Source organism: Fistularia commersonii, chromosome 19, assembly GCF_037954325.1.
Source record: "Fistularia commersonii isolate RoL2024-O1a breed Wild chromosome 19, RoL_Fcom_v1.0, whole genome shotgun sequence".
Taxonomy (NCBI): Eukaryota; Metazoa; Chordata; class Actinopteri; order Syngnathiformes; family Fistulariidae; genus Fistularia; species Fistularia commersonii.
In genome coordinates, this window is record NC_141302.1 from 16667998 (window position 1) to 16695186 (window position 27189).

General features: G+C 42.2%; 1 protein-coding gene across 2 annotated transcripts; it reads right to left on the reverse strand.

The window, feature by feature from the left end:
• Positions 1-14388: 14388 nt before the first annotated feature.
• rce1a (Ras converting CAAX endopeptidase 1a) lies at positions 14389-25780 on the reverse strand. 2 transcript variants are annotated; one of them, XM_086165407.1, is made up of 10 exons: positions 25474-25776; positions 24547-24649; positions 22889-22972; positions 22386-22464; positions 21472-21639; positions 20721-20792; positions 20575-20637; positions 18781-18897; positions 14778-14866; positions 14389-14664 (listed from the first exon to the last, which is right to left on the reverse strand). In XM_086165407.1, the coding sequence occupies exons 1-10, from the start codon at positions 25635-25637 to the stop codon at positions 14533-14535; spliced, it is 1071 nt and encodes a 356-aa protein (XP_086021533.1). In that variant the 5' UTR covers positions 25638-25776; the 3' UTR covers positions 14389-14532. The 2 variants fall into 2 exon arrangements, with proteins under 2 accessions (XP_086021533.1, XP_086021535.1); XM_086165409.1 differs by lacking the exons at positions 14389-14664; positions 14778-14866 and having other exon boundaries at positions 17317-18897; positions 25474-25780.
• Between the last annotated feature and the right edge of the window lie 1409 nt (positions 25781-27189).

Sequence of the window (27189 nt, forward strand, 5' to 3'; positions counted from 1 at the left end):
AATAAACTTAGACATAGTGAAGGACCGGGGTCCGATAGTCAATCTGGCATTAAAGCAGGAAACCCTCAAGTATTTGCCATTTCCTGGACCGGACATTTCCCCTGGTGGTTTAAATTCTGAGACAACCGTGACAAAATCTGCAACTGGGTGTGGGGTGGCTGCCAAAGCAGATAGAGGGGTTGCTGATGATGAGACGATAAGACAATATATAGACTAACAAATAAAAAAACAGATCTGTTTCAAAGGTGGCTTGATAAGGCGCTCGGCACACTGCTGCTGCTTTTTTATCAGTTCACAGGAAGTGCTTATGGAACTCAGACACGGGTAGGATGGTTATTGAAAACTAAAAATAGGGACTCGGATCCCTCCCAGTGACTGATGGACACAAGGCATGTGTTTCATGAAGTTCTTACTAATATTTATTTACTTCCAACAAATACTTAAAATCCCAAAAATAATAATAATTACGGTACAAAAAGCACATTAAACTAAGAATGAAAACAGAAATCTGTTGAGGGCTTGGCTTCTGAAGGTGTAAACCTAGTTTAAAAAAAAAGAAAAAAACACAAACATTAGGTTTTGTCAGACTCCATTTGAGCTGTATTTGACCAGAGGAATTTTCCCAGAGAAACCCTGCCCTGAAAGTACTTCCAGTCATTAAGTGCATTTTGGACCGAAAGAACCCAGAACATTAAGTTCAAGTTCAGCTCTAAAATGCCTCTGTGCTTCTGGCTGTTCAGAGGAACATAAATTTCCAACAAGATGTTTTAAATCTTTGACGTATTAAAAGCTTCTCCACACCTCCAGTCTAGTAAGTGGCAATAAGAATTGATTTAGACGATGAACCTTTCTGCTCAAACACACGCTGAGGCCCAAATGCCCTGACACCAACAAACAATAAATTATCATTTGTGTCGATCACTCTCTGTCAATACCACTTACTTACTTACCCTACTGGCACACTTGAAAGGTGCTGGTGGCTATTACAGCTTGCATTGTGCAAAAAGAAAATCTATTCTATTTTGAGAGTTATCTGACATTTAAGATGAAGTACCTCCCCAAAATGAATGAAGGTGTGTGTGCGCATATACTGTATATACACCGGGACACCTTCACATAAAGATAGCTACTGGAAGATACCACACATGGAGCACGGCTTAGAAAAATGAGATACTGCTGGAATGCTGCAGCACCAGCAGTGAAAGGGGGAACATGAGGAGGAAACATGGATGCTTCAACAGTCAAGCAGCTCGTTCCTTAGTAACTATTTAAGATCACGCTGATATCTGCAAAAACAAAAGGCAATTCCAAATGGACACTTAGGATCTAAAATGCTATAGCACAGGGGAACCAGAATGCCAGCACAGTGAGGTGATATCATCTTCATCCCCAAATAACAAGATTGGGTACCAGGCCCAAAGAAGCAAAGAGGCCCTGAGCACAAGGGTGACTGACCTGAGAAAACAGATTTAAGAACTCTGGGGGAACACCACTTCCTAGCTGCCAAGGCTAAGAGACAAAAGAATGAATGAATCTTAGCTGGAGGACGTGAGCATGGCACTGATGGCTATCTCCATGGAAAGTATCGCTGAGGCTAATCTGATGTGTGTAGCGGAAGCAGTCCTCCTACTGATGCTAGGCAACAGGATAAGCAGCAGTTGCCAGAGGGAACAGTGGAGCCTCTCAGAACAGGTGGATATTACCTCAGCAGACATCCAGGAGAAATGATTCAACATGAAGAGCTGGATAGCATCAGTGGCTGATATGAGCCACACCTACTAGATCTAGAAGCCAACTGTACTCCATCAACCTGTCCTCTTCGAGAAGGGCCTGGTACCATTCAATGAACAGCCTATATTTGCATAACATGGAGGCTTCTGTCTGAAGCTATCTGTCATCGTAGCCTTGAAAATGAGTTGGATCAATATGTGAGCAGGGCACGGGAAGGCAGCAGTCAGCCACCTCCATCAAGTTCTATCCCAAGACAGAGTATGGCATCAACTCCCTGATTCACCTCAAGAGGATACATAACAATGACACCAGGACGTCATTCTGACTGGTTATGTGCGGAGGGAAGATAATTGCCTGGGAGGGGGGTGAAATATCTGAAGACATCATCATAAAAGATGTTCAAGACAGCAACAAATACCTGGTGCATCCCTGAGACGTCAGCACGGAGGTCAGCCCTAGCCAAACGCCTCCAGAGGGTGAGACAGGCCCTTAAAAGTCAGCTGAGTCGCAAGAACCAGATCTGTGCTCTGCCAGTGATCAGATACCCCACTGGTGTAATATCCTGGACACTGGAGGCAATGAAAGCCACCATTATAGAGACAAGGAAGTCACTTACAATGCACGGATGATTTTATCCTAAGTCCGTCATCCCGGGGCCATAAACTAAGTGAAAAAGGGGGCTACGGATGAGTGAGGATTGAACACATTCTAATCCTTAGCTTCACGTACGACGCATAAGAACCCCTTTCTTGTCATTTTTTGATGAATCACAGAGCATCATGTCTACATCAACATAAGAATCCACATCTAAATCTAACCAAAGTAAAAGCAGTTTGATTTTTCTCCATTTCCTCCTCGCATTCCTCCACTTATGCTGCAGCGGAAAATAGACAGTTCTTCAGGTTCGTCGAAAAATAGCAGCTTCAGGTATGTCAAGATAAGGGAGGGAGGGGTTCCAATGCATCGGTTTGTGATGCAGGAGTGAGAAATTGTAGGGGGTTCAGAACCCCTAGCCAGGTAGAAACAGCAAGCCTCCAACAGAATATCAGACAAACGTCCGTTAATGATGATCTGCTAAGTGAAAGCCTCAAGCAGCAGAACGCCCTAGGCATGCCATGTAGCATTGAAAACATACCAGTGGCTGGAAAAGGCTGGACTGAAAGACAGCACAGCACAGGGGCATTGATCATGGCAAGAACTAGCTTTGAACACAAGATTGATCGGGTCTACCTTACCAGACAAGACCCTGCATGCAGGTTGAGTCCCAGGCCTCTGGTAGAGGAGGGGAAGGGGGCAAGAGGGGATTTTTTTATATATAAACTAAGTATATGTTCCATCAGTCCTGCCAGGGTAAAAGGCAACATTTCTGGGACATCTAGGCGATGACAGACCACCCACAAAGAAGGCTGTCCCCACTAAACAGAGACACATAGCTACGATAATTGATATTTCTGAGCTGTTTCAGGGTCTTTATTCCATTTCACCCCATATGTTCCATCCCTTTTGCTTCTTCCACAAAATGTTGTCTCCATTCCTGCATTTTCTCAAACATGATTTGTCAGTTGTTTAGAATAAGAACAAAAAACTGTAAAGTCCATCACTACAGATTCTCTGCTTTGCGAGTTTAATTAAATGAATGCGTCATGAATACTTCAATTCCCCAACACATTCTGCTGTCGCAAGGATCTTGAGGGGCATCATTTATTCACTTTTTAATCCACTAACAATGCATTTGTGGGGAAAAAAAAAAAAAAACACATTCCACTGTGAAGCTGACATGTCAAAACACAAAAATCAGAACCCCTGCCTCTGATCCTCCACGTTGCAACAAAAGCTATGACAGGTGGTCCACAAAGTGTTTTATGAATTGGATCACAAGCTGTCATGTACTGTGACAGTGGAATAACAAAGTATGATGAATGAGAACAACCAGGTATACCAAGGCAGACGCCAGGTATACCCGGGACCCTTTTTGCTTTGCAACACAACAAAAGTTCAATGGAGGAACAACGAGTTCCCCACTGATGGTATGTCACAATGTGCAGTTATACAAGAAGGAGGAGAACCTTTCAGCTCCTTTTTTTGACCACAAGTGTGAAATGTGTGTAATCTCCACTTAGTTAAATTAACACGCGCATTCGTACATTTCTTTTATTCTAGGGCAATTGATTGGAATTTTACCAGATGTGTGGAGATGTAATATCCTCAAACTTGGAGCAGATAGTCTTGAAACAGGTGGGGTCTGGACCCAATCACAACAGCACAACTCCTAACCAACAGAGAGTGCAAACAACGAGGTCCAGACAACAGGTGAACAGGTTGTGATGGCAGAATACAGACAAGGCAGAGGAACCGAAAACAGGCAAGGTCTGGACCTGTAAGATAGGCAGGAGGATGCCAGGGTTCGAAAGATCAGGCAGGAGGATCACAAACAGGCCAGAAGAAAATGGAAAGTCTTGTATGACAAAGAATAATCTGGCATAGGGGTGAGTGTGGAGCTAGAACTTATGAAGGAGAGTGATGATCTGCAGCTTTGAGTCCAGTGATGAGTGGCAGCAGTCAGCTGAGCAAACTGAACAGTCTCTTGATACCCGATCAAAACATTTCCTCCGAATCCACAAAACAGTTTATGGTAAAGAATACTTAGCTGTTGCACTCGTTAAAATGGAAATTGCTGAAGTTTCCTTGTGAAGTATGAAACAAAGTTTAACAAACCGATGCACAGCAATACCATCGCTCCATTGTCTACCCATTCTCCTACTCAGGGTTGATGGATGCTGGAGTCTTTCCCAGCTGTGGCCAAAAGGCAGGTTCACCCTGGACCAGTCGCCCGTCCATGCCAGGGCCACAAATACAGACAACTATTCACTCTCTCATTCACACATCTAGCCAATTAACCTGCTGCATGTTTTTGGACTGGGGGAAGAACCCGGAGAACCTGGAGGAAACCCATGCAGACCTGAGGAGAACATGCACACTCTACACAGAAAGATCCCTTGTGGGAATCCAACCAAGGTCCTTCGTGCTGTGAGGCTGAAGCGCCAAGCGATGCACAAAACTGACTGCCCTCCATATTTTAATTCTACAGTGGTATGAAAAAGTTTGGGCACCCCTGATCATTTTCAAGATTTTCCTTTATAAGTCATTGGTTGTTTGTCTCAGCAATTTCAGTTTAATATATCATATAGCAGACAAACATAGTGATATTTGAGAAGTGAAATGAAGTTTATAGGATTTACAGAAAGTGAGCAATAATTATTTAAACAAAAGTAGGCAGGTGCATAAATTTGGGCACCCTTCTTGTTTTATTGATTTGAATACCTTTATCACTAATTATTGGAACACAAAATTTGTTTGGTAAGCTCATTGACCCTTGACTTACATACACAGGTGAAGCCAATCATGAAAAAGGGTATTTAATGTGTCCAGTTGTAAGTTGTTCTCCTCTTTGCATCTTCTCTGAAGAGTGGCAACATGGGAGCCTCAAAACAACTGTCAAATGACCTGAAAACAAAAATTGTTCAACATCATGGTTTAGGGGAATGATACAAAAAGCTAGCTCAGAGATTTCAGCTGTCAGTTTCCACTGTGAGAAACATAATGAGGAAATGGAAGACCACAGGCACAGTTCTTGTTAAGGCTTGTTAAGTGGCAGGACAAGAAAAATCTCAGATAAGCAGAGGCGAAGGATGGTGAGAACAGTCAAACTCAACCCACAGACCAGCTCCAAAGACCTACAACATGATCTTGCTGCAGATGGTGTCACTGTGCATCGTTCAGCTATTCAGCGCACTTTGCACAAGGACATGCTGTATGGGAGAGTAATGCAGCAGAAGCCTTTTCTGCGCACACGCCACAAACAGAGTCGCTTGAGGTATGCTAAAGCAAATTTGGACAAGCCAGCTTCATTTTGGAATAAGGTGCTGTGGACTGATGAAACTAAAATTGAGTTATTTGGACATAACAAGGATCTGTATGCATGGCGGAGGAAGAACACAACATTCCAAGAAAAACAATTGCTACCCACAGTAAAATATGGTGGTGGTTCCATCATGCTGTGGGGCTGTGTGGCCAGTGCAGGGACTGGCAACCTTGTTAAAATTGAAGGTCGCATGGATTCCAGTCAGTATCAGCAGATACTTACGAACAATGTTCAAGAATCAGTGACAAGGTTGAAGTTGCGCCGGGACTGGATACTTCAACAAGACAACAACCCTAAACACTGCTCAAATTCTACTAAGGCATTCATGCAGAGGAACAAGTACAACGTTCTGGAATGGCCATCTCAGTCCCCCGAGCTTAATATTATTTAAAACCTGTGGTGTGATTTAAAGTGGGCTGTCCATGCTCGGAAACCATCAAACCTGACTGAACTGGAGATGTTTTGTAAAGAAGAAAAAAAAAAATACCTTCAACCAGAATCCAGACCCTCATTGGAGGCGCTTAGAGGCTGTTATTTTTGCAAAAAGAGGATCTACTAAATATTGATATAATTTTTCTGTTGGGGTGCCCAAATTTATGCACCTGCCTACTTTTGTTTAAATAATTATTGCTCACTTTCTGTAAATCCTATAAACTTCATTTCACTTCTCAAATATCACTGTTTGTCTGCTATATGATATATTAAACTGAAATTGCTGAGATGAACAACCAATGACTTATAAAGGAAAATCTTGAAAATGATCAGGGGTCCCCAAACTTTTTCATACCACTGTAAATAGAAAACCTCACGTAATCCCAAAGTCAACAAAAGTCAATATTCCTCTTGAGCTGGATGCTCATAAAACAATTGTCTTTTCTTTCCTTCTCCCTTTGCACCAAAAATTGTCACCAGCCCAAGTATCCATCAGCCTGAGCTTCATAGCATGATATTAATACAGGTGGACGGCTGCAGATGAACAGAGTCAAACCGATCAGGATTAAATAGGTGCCTAGAAAGACAAGAAAGAATTCACTATAGACAAGAATGAAGTTATACATTCGGAAGGTTGGTGGTTCGATTCCCGGCTCCTTCCGTAGTATGTTGAAGTGTCCCTGGGCGAGACACTGATCCCCAAGTTGCTTTCAATGGTCTTGAGAGCACCATGCATAGCAGCTCTGCTGCCATCGTGTGAGAGTGAATTGGTGAATGAGATCCAGTGAAAAGCACTTTGAAAGCAAAAGGTATGAAAGGGCTTCTGTGAGAAGCATTTACTATATTCCATTTACAGTTTTAGACCAACGACTTAAGGAGTGGGGAAATACTGACCTTTGACATCCAATCATTCATGCATATACCATCTGTCCCGCACTCAGGGTCGCGGAGGGATTCGAGCCTTTCGTTGCGCATGAGATGTCAGACACCCCAAAGGAGTCAATCACAGGGCCGCATAGAGAGGTGTACACCATTCAGTCTCTCATACAGCATTCAGCATGCGTTTGGACTGAGGGGGGAAAGCGGTGAACCGGAAGGAACCCAAGCAGACAAAAGAGAGCATGGAGACTCCACAAAGAAAGCCCCAGTGCAGAAACAAACCAGGGACCTTCTTGCTGTGAGGCAGAAGGGCTAACCTCTGTTGCATGCAGCCCAATTTAGACTGTTTAATATGAGGAAAAAAACACTGGAGGCATCAAATTTTTGCACCAAACTCTTAGCTAGAATGTAAATTGAAGTCATGCAGACACATTAACAAAGTTGGCTTTAGCAAAGTTGGCTTTAGCAGTACCACTTAGAAATGATAATTCGTGGAAAACAAACCACAAATAGCCCAGTAAAATTCTTCAGGATTGAATTCTCCCAACAGTATCATCAGACCAGGTACGCCGAGCGCTGAAAATGATCAACCCCCGCAAGGCAGCCGGAACAAACAACGTCCCGGGGCCCCCAGAGCTTGTGCCAAGGAGCTGCCCGATGTCCTCACCGCCAGCCTCAACCTGTCCCTCAGCAAGAGCACTGTCCCCACCTGCTTCAAGAACACAACCATTATCCTGCTCCCCAAATGGAGTCCGCCCACCTACCAGGATGACTACAGGGCAGTAGCACTCACTCCAATCATCATGAAGTGCTTCAAGAGTGGTGCTAGCCCACATTCAGAACAACATCCCAGAAACCCTAGACCCCCTGCAGTTTGCATACCGGCCAGGTCCATCTCATGCCATAGCCGCCGCCCTCCACTACTCCCTCTCCCACCTAGGAAATAAAGACTCCTTCGTCGGGATGTTCTTTGTCGACTACATTCAATACGTTCATACCCCATAAACTCACACACAAAATGTCCAGCCTTGGCCTGCACCCCACCCTCTGTGACTAGCTCCTGGACTTCCTGGCTGGCAGACCCCAGTCTGTCGGGATAGGTAACAGGACCTCAGCCAGCATCATCATGAACACGGGCACTCCACAGGGATGTGTCCTCAGCAACATCCGGCCCGTTAGTCTTTTTAACCCGCCCCACCAAATATTGGTATAGAATTCATACTTGATGTTAATGGTTGAATGATTGGATCAATGAATGTGGGAGCTCAAACAGAAGATTATTTCATTTTTGGAGTTACTTGAGAACACTCGAGAATTTTCCTGAGCTGAATGACACAGATTGACTTGGGGATTTAGCCTTTACTGTGACATACTGACACACATGAATGAGCCAGATGCGAATCTAAAAGTGAAAAAACGTTTTTTGCATGAAGCAAACGTCAGAGCCTTCAAAACCAAGCAGGACTTATTTTCATAGAAAATGTCAGACAATGTTCAGAAAAATGTCAGACGAGTCTGATATGTACTGTTAACAAATGCGTTTTTTTTTATATGTATTCTATCTTGTGCTGACCCGGCCCATCTGTTAAATTTTAAAAGTCAATGCGGCCCCTTAGCCAAAAAGTTTGCCAACCCCTGCTCTACACCTTGTTCACCAACAACTGTGTCGCCTTCCATGAGGACAATGTCATCCTGAAGTTCGCAGACAACACCACAGTGATAGGACGCATCACTGGCAGAGAAGAAATGGCCTACAGGATGGAGGTGGCCAGTTTGGTGAAGTGGTGTGAAGAGAACAACCTCACCCTCAACACAGACAATACTAAAGAGATGACAGTGGACTTGAGGAAGGAGAGGAGACCTCATCAGCCACTGTTCCTCCAAGAGCAGCTTTAAATACTTGGGTGTCCACATAAGCAAGGACATCACCTGGTCCCTCAACACCACGCAGACGGTCAGGAGGGCTCAACAGCAGCTGTACTTTCTTAGGAAGCTGAAGAGGTTTGCCTAAAATCCTCACCAACTTCTACAGCTGCATTGTCTAGAGCATCCTGACCAGCTGCATCACCATGGGGTACAGCAGCAACACTGCTGTGGACCTTACACGGCTGCAGCGAGTTGTAAAGATTGCAGAGAGGATCACCAGAACCCCGCTGCATTCTCTGCAGAGCATCTACCACAACAGAGTCCACAGGGGAGCTGCCTCCATCGCCAAGGACCACGCCCCACCCCAACATGGACTATTCACATTCCTACCCTCCAGGGGTACAGGAGTGTGAAATGTAGAACAATACGATGAAAGAACTCGTTCTACCCAACTGTCATCAGAAACTTAATCAGCTGACACACACCCATGCACCCACACACATGTAAGTCTACTGCCACTTACTTTGCAGTAAGCTGCTCACCAAGCTGCACTCAAATGTCTTTTTGGACTGGATTCTACTCATTGTTCAATAGCAATGTTCACATTCATATCTGTAATTACATTTATAACAATGTTGACACTCTACTACCAGTACATATCCCAATGCCCTGCAGACAGCCAAGTAGGAATTTCACTGTACAGGGAAACACATTTCCACAATGTACATGTGACAATAAACGCTTTGAATCTTGAATCTTGAATTTTGTCCACACAAAAACAGATTGGACAAGAATCACTGTGAATAACTTAACTTGCGACAAAAGCAAGATTGACACAAATGGAACCAGCAATAGTTCATAGCTCAGTCATAACATTAACCGATTTACCTGAAATGCACAGGAGAGCATAGATTTGCAAATAATGCACCTGGGATTAAAATAACTGGTTTACCATGGATTCATTCAGCGGTTTAGATAATGAATTACCAATAAATGAATAATCTTTGTCAAAATCTCACCATGGCAAGTGGATCTGAGTTCTTCAAGTTGCCCCAAAGATATTTTGACAGGGATTAACCAGGACCTGGATGACTGAGAACCTTAACAAGATTTTTAACAGCTACCTTTCCATACGATTTTTCTAAATAAGGATACTTCTGTGTTAGTGTCACAGTCTGCAGATGTAGAAAGCATAATACTATACATACATACAACCAGAAGCATTTTTTATTGGCCCATGGAAAATAATTATCTAAAATGTGGTCACAAGATTGTGAACATTTAATCAAAGTTAAAGTGGTTACTCTGACATGTTAGAACCACCTCCTTTTATAATGAACTCCCGTTAAGATTTTCTTGTACCTTCAAAGATGACAGTATAGTGTCTATCCCGGTCTTCTATTCCACTCCATAGGGTCAGGATATATTACAAGGCAGATCATATTTCCACCCTCCGTGGCCTCATCATCTTTGTTTATGTGCTCAGATTCTCCTGAGAACTAGGAAAGTACATATTTTGAATAGTTCTTGGCTGCGTTACCCAACTGGGATCACAAGTTAGCGGCCTCAACAACCTTGTCAGCAGGAGGCACTTCCCATTTGGAAGTGGGTCCAGCACCACGCACGATCTGGATCACACAGTCTCTATTGAATTAGTATTTGCGTTTGTCTTTCACTCTTCCCTCAAAGGGAGGCCTTGGTGCTACAGGTCAAGGGTGAATGGTCATGTTACAGCAGGGGCCCCTCCTCTTACTCCTATGTTTGTCATCTCCACGCCACATATCCATTCACAGATGTGCATTCATGCCAAAGGTAAACATGGTCATCAAACAAGGGCCCGCAGGTCGCTCAGCTCTCACTTCTCATGCTTCACGAATTTAAATAAATCTGATAGAACGGGTTGTTGAAGGGAACCAATTCCCCATATCAAAGCTGTCATGACCCCCACTGCAGTTCAACAACATGGAACACCGTAGACGAATGGTTTACTAAAGCTACGGAAAACAAAAATAATTTATCAATTTATTGCTAATTCATTCATTTTTACATTCAATAAACTCCTCTCTGAGAATCCAGTTTGCCTCCGCCTTTCACTAAATAAACCTCTGGATAGCAATTTGCTAATATTAAGTGTCCTGGTTGACAGATTGTGAATCTTATATTCTTCTTCAATGTGCTTCTTCTCCTAAAGTATGTTTCAACACATTGTCTAGACTTTGACTGGCCTTGTGCTGAAATGTGTTTTTATAACTTATAAACTTGCGTAAGAAATACAAGTTGATTCGTGAATTTAAGATCAGTTGGTTGAAAAGCTAACTACAATTTTAGTGAAGCATTGTATTATGGACATTGAAATTTTCTGACACTGGACGAAATCTGCCGCAACATTTTAAGAGGAGTTGAGCCACCACACAATGAACCCGCACGTAACACTGGTCTTTACTTTTCAGCAGCTAAGGGCCATTGCATGCTCCTCTCTTAGACAGTCTCCTGAGCCGCCTTCTTGTTTTTGCATTAGTTACTTTCCTCGCAATGGCCTACAAGACAAGGGCAAAGATTCCTTCACTATTTTTCAGCCTACGGTCAGAACTTTGTAAGGGTCAAAAGACATCTCATATCTGCAGTTTCTTCAAGTGAAATGGTGATCCTTCATAAATTCATGCACTCCATCACTCAGCCTTCATCAACTGTCCCACCGTTTATCAACAGCAAAGACACCTTAGAAGCCAACTGAGTTAGCCAGAGCAGATGTCCCTGTCCTTCCTGGAGTACAATCAAGGTGGTCAGACAAGGTAGATAATGCTCCCAGCAATGTTCTAGGTGAGAACAAACCCTCCAACAGCCCAATAACATCGCTAATGGGAGATGACTCACCCTTAGAAGATGCGAAGTTGCACCTAGTTTCACTGCTAATGAGCAACAGCTCTGCTCCAAGCTTACCCTGGATGCCTTTAGAGGCATCAACACATTGAGGATTAGTCCTCACCCTATTCCTACGGCTACGTCCAGCCACCCTTTGGTAGAAAACCACTCCAGTTGGTTTGTTTCAGTCATGGTCTAAAGTTTGTAACCATAGGTAAGAGCAGAACATGAGTGAGAATGTGGTTCTCAGCATCTGGAAAATTCCATCAGTGTGAGAAACAGAACTATGGTGACTGAGTGACCCATTTATACCGCAAACACTACATACATAATCTGTGACAAAAGGCAGCCCAAGCAGAGCCCGTCACCCACCCTGAAACCTGACTGATGTTCTGAAAATGCAGAAAAGGGTCTTGGAATGTTTGTGCAAAGCCTGGATGTCACAGTCTCTGTACAAACCCTGAGACCTCATGCTCCCATATCAATCTGCAAAAGATCACCCCATTGGACACGCTCATGTACCCTCGCCAAGTCCACAGCTCATAGATACCCATAAGGGGCCCTCCTGGATCCTCCTGGAAGTGCTCACCGCTGTTCCATGGTCTGTACGAGATTCGTCCTGCACCAAGCATTAGTAAACTCTCCTCTCCAGTGCCCTGGCGTAAACCTTTTCCAGGGGGGATCATCATGATCCCCTTGGAGTAGGACCACAGCCGTTTTAAAAATGGGGTACACCACCCTGGTCTCCAACTCCCCAGGAACCATGCAAGATCTTCAGTGGGGCAAAAAAGTATTTTGTCAGCCATCAATTGTGCAAGTTCTCCCACTTAAAAAGATGAGAGAGGCCTGTAATTTCCATCATAGGTACACTTCTACTATGAGACAGAATGCCAAAAAAAATCCAGAAAATCATATTGTCAGATTTTTAAAGAATTCATTTGCAAATTATGGTGGAAAATACATCTTTGCTCAAGAACAAAAGTTCATCTCAATACTTCTTTATATACTGTACGCCAGGCAAGACAGCTCCACATTGTTCAGAGCTTCCAGTATCTCTGCATGCATCTCACCCAGACCAATTAGTTTGTCACTGAGGAGTTTCCTGACTACCTTGGTAACCACCATCGTGGAAGGGCAAAGGCTTACCAGAACCTTCCAATTCTGCCTCCTCCATGTCTTGTCCTCTGTGTTCAGTTCCTCAAAGTGCTCACATCACTGCCTAATGATGAAGAGATTATAACTTTCTTCTCACTGGCACTGCTCTTCTTCCCGCACAAGCTCTGGCTTCTTCCCCTTCGGAGAGGTAACATTCCACGTCCCACGTCTAACCAGTATGCCATGCCTGTTAGCGCGCTCAAGTTTCAAATTATACCGCACCCAGTCTCTCTCCTGCAAGCGGTGAGCCTACAGGGTGATGGCCCCACGAAAGTTGTTTTAACAGAGCCTGAACAAACTGGTGACAAAGACCGCGCTACCAGACACTTGCTGGAAAGCTTCCCTCTTAGGTCTGACTTATGAAGTCACTGGTCCCCCTAATCTGGGCGAGGTGACTTGCTGCCTCTTGCTGTCAATCATTGTAATGCAAGTGAATCATTCTTAATGTAGAACCGCTTTTGCCTTGAGACCCTTTGAGACGCTGACTCTGCGACAGTGTTGTCATGTATATTTATGTGTAAAAGTGTTCACATGGAAGGCAAGAGGGCAAGGGTTGAATCAATAGGCCCCACTGCCACAGTGGACGCAGGATTATTTACTGAATCTGGAGACGTGGGATACTCCAGCACCAAGATTTGTATGTTGTGTGAAAACACAAGGCGAAGACAGCAGGGGTGTTTCATTACGGGAAGACACCAATGAGTGCTATAACACCTCACCCTGAATGTCAGGCTTCAAGGTCCCTCAATGCCGCAGGGTACACATACCTCAAAATCGGTGTTTTAATTAGTATTAATTAGGAAAGTGCTGAAAAATTGGCAAAAGTAAAAGATATCTCAACAAAATACCAAAATATTAGCAAATTTGTGATGGAAATTTTACAAAAAAAAAATCTCCTTAAAATTAAGAATGGTATAACATTGCAGATATTTAAAAAAAAAAATTGAGAAAAAAAGCCTTCTTCAGATGTACTTCAAGTGAAACCAGATTTAATTATAAATTATTCATATGTAAGAAACAATACCTACAGCGTGGTATGGAAGGAGGGCGTGGTAAACCCAAAATATATACTGTATGTATGTATGAATATAGATGCCATTGCTGTATGTTTTGTTTTTGTCGAATGTTTTATGTTTTATTGCAGGGCCTTTAAGTTAATTTCAAATAAGTGCAACGACACGAGTTTGTTTCTTTTGATATTCTTGCAATATTATGTGATCCTTTTACACAGTCTAAGAATGTTTCTAAATCCACTAGAATAAAATGTACATGGTAATTCATGATGGTGTGCTCAGACCCTGGAGTTTGAGTGAATACTGTTGTCGACAAACAGCCACGGGTGAACGTATAAAACAACAATATTTATTGACAAATAGATAATCTTGCGGGGTGATTCCAAAGTCCGTGTAAAAGATTGTCGTAGTAAATCCAGTAGCCTGTGACTTCATTGTACAAGTGAGACAAAGAGAGCAGAAAATACATGCACTTTTCCTCATCACCAAAATAGATCTAAATACAAAATATGTGTGTATGTACACGTATATGCATATATGTACATATAAATGTATTTGTATGTATACATACATCCATTGAGTGTTCGGTAGAACAGTGTTTCGCTGAACCTGCGGACTCGTACTCAACAAGACCGGAGCTCTTCTCTTGTCTTAAGGTCTTCTATTAAAATATCAGAGCATTACAAAAATAGACTTGCAGTCTCTGCTACTGCTGCATATTATTACACATTCTGCATCTCCTGATGTGCCACTGTGGGCTCCGGACTTTGTTTTTGGAGGACACTTTTTCTTCTTGCAGTGTGGCTAGAAAGAAAAAAAAGAGGCAGAACTAAATGTCACTCTCCAATCGTGAAGCTTGACATCTAAAACCGGGGGGAGGAAACAATGGGGAAATCAGTCACAAGAAAATGTATTACCAGAGTTGGACTCATCCCCACAGATGCGGAGCTGAGAGTCACTCTGGGCAGATTCAAACCAGACACGACTTCATGTAGCAGCTTAAGGACTGGGGGGGGATACGGGTGAAATTAAGTGATACAAAATAATGTTTGCCATAACCAATCAAATCAAAAGAAACTAAAGCCACCATGTGTAGGATTGGAGTATTCGGAGTAAAAGCGCCCTCTCGTGACCTGTTCAGACACTACAGAATAGGTACATTGATTTGAATCATCCGTGGCTCAATTTTTAAACCTAGAAGGTAAATATTGCCATGGCCGTGTCTTCCCAGTTGCTAAGAGAACAGGTTCTAGCTAATCAAAAAGTAGTATTGCTAATTTGAAATCCTTTTTTTATGTCTTTCAAGTCGTTCCAGTTATGATGTTTTCATTGTTTCACTAATTTCACACAACTTGTTGTTTATGTAACATTCTTACCTAAAATTTACCTAACATTGATTTCTTAGATAAATTGTAAATTTCTTCAAATTACAAGTCAAGTTTTCTTGACTTGTACTTGTACTCTTGAAACTCAAGAGTTGACAAAACAGTTGGATTTGTTTGGATTTTCAGTCGAATTCTTAATTCTATTCCTATTTTTCAAACTTCAAGCTGTAACCAGTTAATTGTGGTCAAAATATTTGTTCAATTTTGTCCAAGGAGGTCGGTAAATATTAATACCAACAAAGTGTTGGTGGCTGTAAAAAAAAAAAAAAAGTAAAAAAAAAAAAAAAAAAAAAACATTTCATGTTTTTCACGATTAATACAGATCACTGAACCCGAGGACTAACATTTCATTCAAATTAGGAAACTATCGGCATCCTCTTCTCCTCCGGAAACATCACTGCAACGACTTTGTGATGTCCTCCTACCTTGTCTAGGTGTTTTTGAGCCAGACACTGAACCCCTAACTGCTCCCCTGACGCTGGTTGATGGCACTACTATCATACTGCTCATGGTTCATCCATCAGGGGAAACCTCATGATAACACCTGCACATTGTGGCTTTAGAATGTACAATTTACATTTCACCACTCTCACTGAGGGGTAACACATAAAAAAATGGCTTATTTCCCCCCCTGCAATGTCACAATTGATTTCGAATGTAGATAAGAAACGTCTTGCATAAACTATCAGGTGAAACTGTCACAGTAATGTCCACAAGAACTGAAAAGAAAAAATAACAGCAATCATAATAACAAGCAGCAAAAGTTACCTGAGACAAAAACTACCCAATAAAAAGCGAGCTTCCACCTAACACTCTGCGGGAAATCACCCAAAGACTTTGCAGCTGGCTTGGAAAGAAAACAGTCAAAATATTAAATCCATCTGAATCAAATACAAATTTACATTTAGCACATTAAAAGGTCAGAGCGATTTTTCTGTTTGTTTTTAACGCGACACTTGCAGCCACTCTCGGCAACAAGTCTCTATTGCGCATTCAGTTTTGGCTAGTGCGATCTGTAACATACGAATCCCCCATTCGGCGGTGAGCCAAAATGAACAGAGGAAATACAAACTGGGAACCTCACGGTGGGCATTTAAAGAGCACTGGAAGTAGCAGGGACAGCTAAGTTGAGCGAAATGGGGGTTCCAGTGGCTTAGGACTGAGAAAAGTGTTCTGCTGCCCCCCCGTGTCACACTCAGGTCAGTGCAGGACGAGATAAATAGCGCACAATAATGAAAGTGACCGGCTTCGGAGGAGTGCGCTCGAGCAGGTTCTGACCTCCGCTGAGGATCCCAGCGATGCACTTCTTTCTTTTTTTTCACAGTTTGAGCGTAGCTTATTAGGTGTTCTTGCATTGTCGCATTCTTTAAGCCAAAGCACCTCAGATATTCCCACTGGGAATTACTTTGACCGTCACCTGTCAAGGGAGCGACGGCGGCAGCACACGGTTTCAGTCATGACGGCTCCAGAGAAGGTTAAATTATAGGTCGCTGCCACTCACGGACTTGGAAAAGGTCCTGGCAGCAAACGCGGCCGATAACATTTCAATGGAGGAGCTTGGAATGAAGGGACAGCGGTTTTGTACGGTCTGGGGCATTTTTCGGTTGTCCGTGTTCCTTTCACCAAGGAACTGCTGCTGCTAACGAAGATCCCTGGACAAGAATCAGTTTTCCCCTTCAATCATTTGATTATATTCCATTTTTCATTTCATCCGAGAAATTCTACCACCGTACAAAATTCAATTCCGACAACCTATTAATGATCTAATCATCACATATAATACAAATAAAAAAAAAACACTACCAATTAATATTAATATTGAAGAAAATTGGCAATTGATTGCTACTTTGAGGTTATTTCTTGACATTTTTAGGTGATTCTTGTACTTTTCCAGGTAATCTTTTTAATGTTTTGCACTTGATGTGAACCAAATTTAAGAAAGTTCCCCATTTTGTTTATGCATGTGTGTGTGTGTGTGTGTGTGTGTGTGTGGCACTGTTTCACTTCTTATTACATTAAATTCCTGTTTTTTATGTCATTTGTCAAAGATCTGCTTTGATTGCTTTACTGATTTTTAGCTAATTTTTTTTTTTTTTTTTTTTTTCAAAAAATAAATAAATAACGGGGGAGGGGGACAAATGTATTAAAATGAAATTAATATCCCTGACCTCAGAACACAGGATATTTTCCAGAAAGGTCTGTCTGGATAAAATGGGTAACATTATAAATCACAATCTCAGAAATGTAAAAAAAAAAGCGTATCTACAATAAATCACACTGAGAAGAGCCTCAATATACTTCCATGTCTTTGTCTGCTCCAGGTGAAGGAGAATTGGTCAGACGCCATGGATCCAGCTATGGGATTCAGGTGTTTGTTTAGAAGTGCAACAAGTGCAATGATGACAGCCAACGCTGTCCTATCACTCAACCGTACTACACAACCTTCTGAAGCTCTCCAGCAATGGAGACATGCTGCGGTTTGATTCAAAGAGGCGCGGAGGAAAAAAAAAATCCTGACTGTTGAGTAAACCGTGCAGAAGTATTGTAAAAAAAAGTATGGGACTCTCTTTCTCTCTCTGACTGAAAATACAAAGCCTCATGGGGTCACCGCTGTTAATGACGGGACACGATTCCACAACAACTACCATGGCAATGATTTAAACAAAGACCTGTCTTTGTCTAAACACAGCTGCACCAATCTCATACAGGATTGAATTCCAACTGAGTCAACGTCAAATCCATTATTTCCATCAGAAAATGGAAGGTGACGGAAAACAGAACGAGGACCAAAGTCATACAAGTTGACAGTGAAACTAGGGCTTTATGAAACCCTATTCTTGGAGCAGACTTTCTAGTCTAGTTTCAGGTGGTTTAGCTCAACACTCGACACAGCTGATGGACAAAATAACACAAAAAGGCTGAGACCTCACTCAGGACTGCCACTGGACCAACAGTTCAGACCTAACAAGAGCCGTCACACCAGACACATCTGAGGTCAAATAGAACGTAAGACACTGAATCCCTTGTCATTCAGTAATTGTCATTGCTGTAAAATATGTATTATTATCAATGTGAATCACCCTGGAATGGATTCAAAATAAACTAGAACAGACCTTGGAAGAAGCAAGAAAGTACAAAAAGAAAGAAAGATGAGCTACATGATGAAACTACATCAAACAGGTGGAGTTTTCATCTAGACTCTGAGACTCGAACCAAGGAAACTGTACCCATTGCGGTCTTAACTGCCAATTGGTCTGCAGAGCGAGGGCAGGACCAAGGAAACTGTACCCATTGTGGTCCTGACTGCCGATTGGTCTGCAGGACCACCGTCGCCCCGAGGCTGGTCTGACCAGCTTGGCGTCATATACTAAACAGACCCATGGTTGGTGAGGTGAGGAGAGGTCAGCGGCAACAGGTGAGGGTCAGGGGAGGCAAAGGGAACTGGTGGGGGAGGCCAGGGTGCAGACGGGGGTGGGGACGCCGTAGAAGGAGGGATCCGTAAAAGGGAAGAGGAGGAACAGGAAAAGGAGAACACCCAGCAGGTAGGAGGCCAGGACTACAAGACGGTGCTGGTGGTCCAGGGCGGCGCTGATGGCAGGAAAGCCCATGTAGTTACAGAAGGAGTGGCAGAGAACCGGGCCAACAAGGTGACCTGCGACACACACACACACACACACACACACACACACACACACACACACACACACACACACACACACACACACACACACACACACACACACACACACACACACACACACAGAAAACAAAGCTTCAGAGGCAGCAAGTACAGTAGCACATAAACAAAATACATTTACCGATGCACTGCCGTCTTGGTAATGGCATCGGCAGTCCAAAAAGAAACTGTATAAACTGTACTGTATGTACATATATATTTATTTTGTTATCTATTTTCAGCTTGGCTTATATTCGGCTGCGTTCAATAATACACAGAAAATTACAGTAGCTGAGATGCTAACTTGCACTTTTCTAAGTCAGTTGTTTTGTTATTAATTGTATTTATTCTCAAAATGAGGATTTTTTTTATTATATCATATGAACCAGCTGCTGCATCAAACTATTCATTACTTTGAGTGACTTGTTCTTTCCAACATGAATCTGAAGGTTTGACAAACGTTTTTGCTCAAATATCGTCTGATACTTTGAAGATCTGATCCTGCTGTGACACTACCCACAGCAAGGGCCTCATTCAGTCAAACAAATTTAAATTTTCCGGAATTAAAAAGTAAATTATCTGTGCCTTGTTTTTATTCATACTTCTTGAGTTAATACTCACACTTAAAATGCTGCATGAATTGCCATTTGGTACTTGATAGCTGCTTAGCTTATTGCAGTTCCTAGAACTTCCCAGGAACTAGGCAGTTTCTTTGTGTATTTGGACCACAGAGAAACCAAGGAGCAGGGCCCTTAACTCCTTGAACCACTTTAAGTCCTACCCTGACACAGGGTCTTCTGGCGGTTCAATGGGAACGCTAGACATAAGTGCTTGGTGATTGGTGGAATTCACCAAGCACCAAGATTGGTGGAATGTTTTCTTACGACAAAATGAACAGAACCAGTGAACAGACTGAAAAAGAGGTCCAAGTATCTTCTGGCCTTCTACACCACAGAAGGGGTCCAGGGCTCACAGAGGAACGTCATCATTTTGGCCAAAGTAAATGTGGAGTAAGATAACTATGAAGATGCACGCTGCATCCACTATGGCCCATTACTGCCTGAGGGAATGCAAAAGTAAAAAGGTTCCCCTGGAGGAGGCTATGTCCTGGAACCAAATTGGAGCTGGGCCACAACTGTGTTCTTAGAACTGTCCTGTTCTTGAGCAGCAAATGGCACTTGAGCCAAAGCGGCCAGTTTGAAGGCAAGGCATATAAACACTCCAGATTCACTGAAATCACTGAAGAAGTTGAACGGGAGCTTAGAGAAGGTAGAAAGGTTGTGCTTTCATATTTATGGCTTAGCACTGGCATGAAGAAAACTCAGAAGTGTGAGATTAGCCTCGATCCTCAGGTTTAACCCATAAAGCTCCAAAATGCTGGCCCTCAATAACTGAGTTTTCTGGTAATTATCCTGCTCTGTGGGCTTACAGATATTGCATTTAAACCAACTTCAGATTTTTCACACCTTATTGATATGTTCACTTGTTTTTTTTCTAACTAGAAGTTGTTTTCAAGAGGTAGGACTTTTAAGTCAATGAAAACTGGCTTTTTTGAAAACCTCAGAGCTGAACAGAGATTTGTAATAAAACTGGTAACACCCCAACCCCAAAGAAACCAGCTTTATGCCACATTTGTGTGTTGCTCTTCCTCACCTGTCCGAATGAAGATAAAGGCAGTGAACGCCCCGAACACAGCAGTGTAGGAGAACTGGAACACTGTCAGTCAGAGAGACACGGATCACCGTCGGTTCCTCCACCCGACACCTGAACAGCCTGATTTTTGGCTTCACAAAACTCACCGGCCGAGAGGAAGATGCCTGACAGCGTCCCCTGCCTGAAGCGCAGCAGCTCAATCACATGGTGGAAGTGAGCTGAGGGAAGACATCACAGGGCTCAGGCTGCTGTTACATGACATCAGCGCATGATCAGATGGCAGGGCCATTGGGCAAAATATGTGGCTAGTGTCATCGGTCCTTTTTAAATTTGGCTCAGAACAATGAAGGTTAGACAAACCCTCAGCCAAAAAATCTTCCAGACTTTCAAACTAGAGGTTTCTCAACAACTTAACATTTTAGAAAAGTTGTGGCTACAATATTTTTTAGTGAATAAATAATTAAAAACACTCTTATTTTCACATTTATTGCAACTCAGTTAAAAGGTATAAGTTTATTTTTGTTTTCTTGAACACCTCATAAATGGTATTCATTAACTGACAAAGTATTTCAATGTCAGCTGGAATTCAACAAACAACAAAATTAATTGTGGTTTCTAAAAATTACCAAGAATTGTGGGAAGTGAGGAAACTTTAAGAACACGTGCAGAAAATGTTGCAATTGAGAGGTTGATTTTTGGACTTTTCATGAACTGAAAAGACAAACCTTACATACTAGATCACATAAATATACAGTATATATGTAAGCCTCAGGTTTGTATAACATCAGATTTGTACACATGTAGAACAGTATTTGAGTGTACCCAGTTTTGCAAATGTTTTGAGAATGTGTGTGTGTGTGTGTGTGTGTGTATATCCTCCATGCAGTCCAGACTCACCTACTCCAAAGAACAGTGGGCAGGTGAAGATGGCGGTGGCGGGCCCTGCACAGGGCACCAGCATAGGAAGCATACAGGCCCGGAACACCAGCTCCTCCGTCAGCGGCGCCACCACCTGGTTCCTCAGCCAGCGCATGTCACTGAAGCACAGCATCCAGAACCAGGGGTCTGCAGAGGGGGGGGGGGAGACCGAGTCACATTGGTTCTGCATCAGCTTGTCAACACCTGGAGGCCTGGACCCCGAGCTAGACCAGGAAACAAGTAACAAGTGACAGGCTAACGAAAATTCAATGAAAACTAATGCTTACTGGAGCCTATTGCAGCATGGAATGTGAAGGATAAACAAGAAATTACTTTGGCAATGGTAGAGACCCTGAGAAAAATAGAAAATAAAAATCAGGAAAAATACTATTATTAATGATATTATTAAACAATGATAATATCAATATAAAAAAGATCAAATGTAATAAAATAAAATATATGCAAATTTTAAATTATAAAAATCCCTCCTCACACAGACACCTAAAAATTGATATGTCTGCTATATTCCGGCCTGTGAATATTAAAATCACTGGCCTTTAGCTGCTGAGAAGGTCATACAGGTATTAAGATGAAGCACGATGCTGACCTGACCTTTTACTGAACACACCACTAACAAAAGTCTGCTTTTGTTACTTACTTGCAATAGTAAGACAAAAACAAATGGAGATTATGCATAAAACTTGTGAGGTCCCAGCGACCTCTGACCTAAATAATCCTGATAGTCTGTCCTCAAGTGGGTGGGTATTAAGGAGAAATGAAATGTCCTCCAGGTGTTCCAGAGAGATCTCCATTTCAGACAGACAAAGGAAAAGATACAAATCAAGTCACCGGGCAACAACGATTTAACAAGTCCGTTAAATCAGGAGACTCACCAAAGGCGACTCGCAGGCCATCCATGAAGCTCCAGGGACAATCCATGGCGAGCTGCATCAAGGGGCCCAGGAACAAGACCTGCATGCAAACACACAGACATTTACAAAAACATGGCCAGGCATTAAGAGATCAAAGAATTTTGAGTAAACAAAAGAATATACGTAAAAAAAAAACCTTGTAACACATGGTAGTGTAGGGAATAAAAAAGAAAATATTATAAGTAACTGCACAGAAATTTGTGGGCAAAAAAGTCCTCTCAGCATTTTGTTTAGAAAGCTTCAAAAATCTGCCTGAAATTACCCAAACACCAAGAGGTGACCTACACATTTTCAAGAAACAAGAAATTTGTATCAAATCGCGAAATAATTTGTGATAAATTACCCCACTTGAAATAAACAGTAAAAAGTGCCAAACCCCCCCAAAAATCTAGGAAGGAAGCACGATCATGCAAGAAAAAAGTAAATATGCTGTATAATAATAGTTTGAAAAAGCTGCATCTCACCATGGTGAGCAGCAGTGGGAGGACAACGGCGGGAATCAGCCCTTCAAAACGAATCCCCATCAGAGCCAGTAATGATGGAACAGTCTGTGAAAAAACACACCATTCTGAGCTGCCCTCCACACTTGTATATACATTGTGTAGACACTCATATACATCAGTCACATATACCGTATTTTTTGGACTATAAGTCGCAGTTTTTTTCATAGTTTTGCCGGGGGTGCGACTTGTACTCTGGAGCGATTTATGTGTGAAATAACTGAGCTCTCTTGCTCTGATGTGTGTGTGTGTGTCTGTGTCTGTGTCTGTGTCTGCGTGTGTGTCTTTTTAATATAACAGCGATCGTCAAACACACACGCCAACCAATCAAAATTCAGCGGGGGCGGGTCATGGCAGAAGTGCGTTGTGAAAAAACAAGCTACCAGCAACTTCTGTACCTATGAAAATTGATCATTTCAACATTCGCGGTAACTTATAAAAACAACTGAGAAGGGCTGAACAAAAATGGCACCGAAAAGAAAATCATATTCTGCAGGTTACAAGCTGGAAGTAGTGAAATATGCAGCAGAAAATGGCGATCGAGCAGCAGAGGGAAAGTTTGAAGTTAGTGAGAAACTTGTAAGGGACTGGCGAAAAGCTTATTGAAATGAAGAAAACTAAAAAAGCTAATCGCGGGCCAAAAGCTAGCTGGCCACGGCTAGAGGAACAAGTTCACACATGGGTGCTTGAACAACGTGCTGCCGGGAGAGGCTTGTCAACAGTACAGTTGCGTCTGCCAAGTAGATGAATATAACTGACTTTGCGGGAGGACCTCCCTGCTGTTACCTTTTCATACAACGTAATCGCCTCTCTATCAGGGCAAAGACGCCATCCTGTCAGGATCCAAAAAGGCTGGAATAATTGGAACTGCAAGTGACGATGACTCTGACGTAAGCGACGTACCGGTAGATGAGGAAATGGCGCACTGTCTACCTTCGGAGTTGGCGGAGTTGTTCAGAAGTGACACCGAAGCAGAAGATTTCGTTGGATTTAGTGATTAAGAGTGATATAGATTTGTTTGGTTGTAGCATGTGCTATATGCTATCGTTATTTGAATGTCTCTTACCGTAATATGTTACGTTAACATAGCCTACCAGGCACGTTTTCAGTTCGTTGTTTATGCGTCATATAGGCTATACTTGTTCAGCCTGTTGCTCTCTATTTTATTTTCATTTTAAATTGCCTTTCAAGATGAAATGTCTATTCTTGGTGTTGGATTTTATTAAATAAATTTCCCCCCAAAAAATGCGACTTATACTCCGGTGCGACTTATATATGTTTTTTCCGTTCTTTATTATGCATTTTTGGCTGGTGCGACTTATAATCCTGAGCAACGTATAGTCTGAAAAATACGGTACATATATGTATATGTGTGTGTGTGTGTGTGTGTGTGTGTATGTGTGTGTGTGTGTTATATATACACACATACATACGTACGTACGTACGTACACAGAGGATAGGATGGAACTCAAACAACAAACAAGTCTGCAGACATCCTCATTCAGTGTTCTAATGTCTTGTGTCTTGACACAAACAGAGATTTTAGAAAAAATACACGCTGAAAGGAGTATCTGAACAGTGTGACATTTTGTTTTTGTCACGTTAACGTAAAAAGGACTCACCACGATGCCAGTTAATTCCCTCCATGCCAGGACAAAGAGCGGTGAGAGGCCCGACACAACCAGCACACTGGTGAAGCGCCGCTTTATAACTGCTGGGTGGTCCCTGAGAAGGCACAGGGAGTTTGGGGTCACTAAGGAAGAGTTTCTGTGGTCATCTTACAAACCAGTTTCAAATAATGTCTTGGGAATAATAATAGAAACAATAATAATAATAATAATAATAATAATAATAATAATAATGCATTTTATCTCCTACAAGGCTCTAGAAACCCGAGCCTTTACAAGGGAATTTCACTCAGAAAATAACTCATGTTAGTTTTGTGCATCTGACATTTTGTTATCCTAACTATACATGTAGCTTAATCTATGTTACTCCAATTTTTCTCAAATTTGACATGGTATTTATTTATTAATTTGTTTTAAAGATGGGGGGGTGACAGGAATGGAGAGAACTCAACACTAAAGTCTTAAAATGCACAAAACCCAGCCATTGAAAATATATTTACCTGGAAATCCAAATAAACATAAAATCATAATATTTTCAAAAATAGCTTGAAAAGTTTATTTTGAAAAGTGTGACTGCTTATCTCATTCAAAGTGATGCATATTGTACTGAGCATACAATTGAGTGATTTATTGTTGTTTATATAAGAAAATTCGAAAAGTTGTAAATAATATTCCTTTAAAAAAATCAATAAGGTGAGCATTAAAAATAAAAATCCTCAAGAGTAACCTGATTATCAATGAATAGCAATTCATCTATTCCAATATCACTCTGGAGATCAAAACAGTTGGCGGTTTAACGATGGGATTCGGTTGGAATAGACAGTTTTAGCGTCTAAATTAAAGACTTAAAATATGGGAAAAAAAACAAACAACCGTAATAGTGAATAAGGGTCCGGTAGCGGCCGCTCCGGTGTGCCTTACCGGGGAAGGTCGCTCCTCCACACGTACAGGCTGCCCACGTAGGAGCAGGCGAGCAGAAGGCAGGACAGCACCGATAACACGCACAAACCCGCCGGAGGCAGCAGGTCGCCATCGCCGTGTTTCCCCGTCAGAAGGTCCGGCGAGAAGTCCGCCTCCTCCGCCATGGCGGCCGGCTACTGAGACGAGGCCGAACGACAGTGCAGCACCGCGGCGGCGGCTGGACCATCTAACCGGGTACAACGCTCATGAACACCGCAGTAAACCGGCAAGTGCGTGCCGCTCCAGACGCGGCTGACGCTGCTCGCCTAGCCTAGCCTAGCTAACCCCGGCGCCGGCTATAAACGTCATTGAATGTTTTCTTCATCGTCTTCTTCTGCGGGTGCTCGTGGATAAGCGCGTGCCGTCCGCGTTGCTGCCCTTCAGCGGACGGTGTCGCAAGTGTCAAAAACAAGCGCAGTTTGTAGTTCTGTGAAACTACAAGTGATATTTGAATCCAACAATATAACAACATAGGTTTACTTTTTTCCCTGTAATTCCTAGCAATGTTTACCCCCAGTGGCCTATTTTCTGCTTTTACTTTGATACGTTTCTTGGAAATGTTTTGCCTACTTTATTTTAACTTCTAAGGTTATGTTTGTGTCCTTTTTTTCTTTAGTTTTATTTTGGTTTTTTTGACTGAAATAGAAAGGATTCCCAGCAGACGGTTCCTGCAGGTTCTTCCCACTGTCCAGAAAATTGCAGAAAGTTCATTGTAGAGCCTAAATTGGCCAGATGCAGGAATGAAAGAGAGCATACAACCCTGACTGCATGATACGCAGTATAGAAAATGAATGCATGAATGAATGAATGAATGAATGATCGTTTCCCTGTTTTGCTGGTTGCTTGTTGCCTTTTTGCAGGTTAATGTTGTACATTGCTGTTCATTGATAAACCACTGAAAAACGAATTACCCATAATCTTGTTTGGTATAATTTTTTTTATTGCCAATGTCATTCCAAACGTTTTTCATGTTAATGTCATCATGACACGGTATTTCCATTGAAAGGCAATACTGTGACATTAACCTGGAAATGTAGTCAGCAAACATGGGACTGAAACTCATGGGGGTTTGTAGACAATGTCATCTTATTCCAAGAGATATCATCGAAATCGTCTCTTCCTTACTAATACGATGAACATCTTCACATCTGCAAGAAAGCTTTTGTTCAACGCTGCGACCTCTTCTCTTGTCGTGATGGTGACCAGCTAAAACCTTAATTGTCCCGAACTACACAATGACATCATATGTAATCATCACAATCACACACACATGTAAATACAGTATAAAACAATTAAAGATATGTATGTATATATCATAAATTAGATCGGATTACATTTTAATTTAGTAGACCTGTGTGTGCATTGTTTCAGCAGCAAGGTGGCAATGGCAATGAGATACATTATAATATACATATATATACATATGTAAAATAGAATTTGAAGAAGCCTGCACAGAAAAAAATTGTATCAATATAAATGTTTTTTCTGAGCAGTCTACTTCAAACAGCTCCGGGCTGCTTTATGGCCTCCACCGATAACACTCCAAATCCATACGATGTCACTGAGGTTAGAGCCATAATCCACCTCTTTTATGAACTCAGGTATGAACCTCCCCGTCTCCTCTCACACCAAATCATATCATGTCCTCTTTCACGAAATCAAGAAATCTCCCCTCTG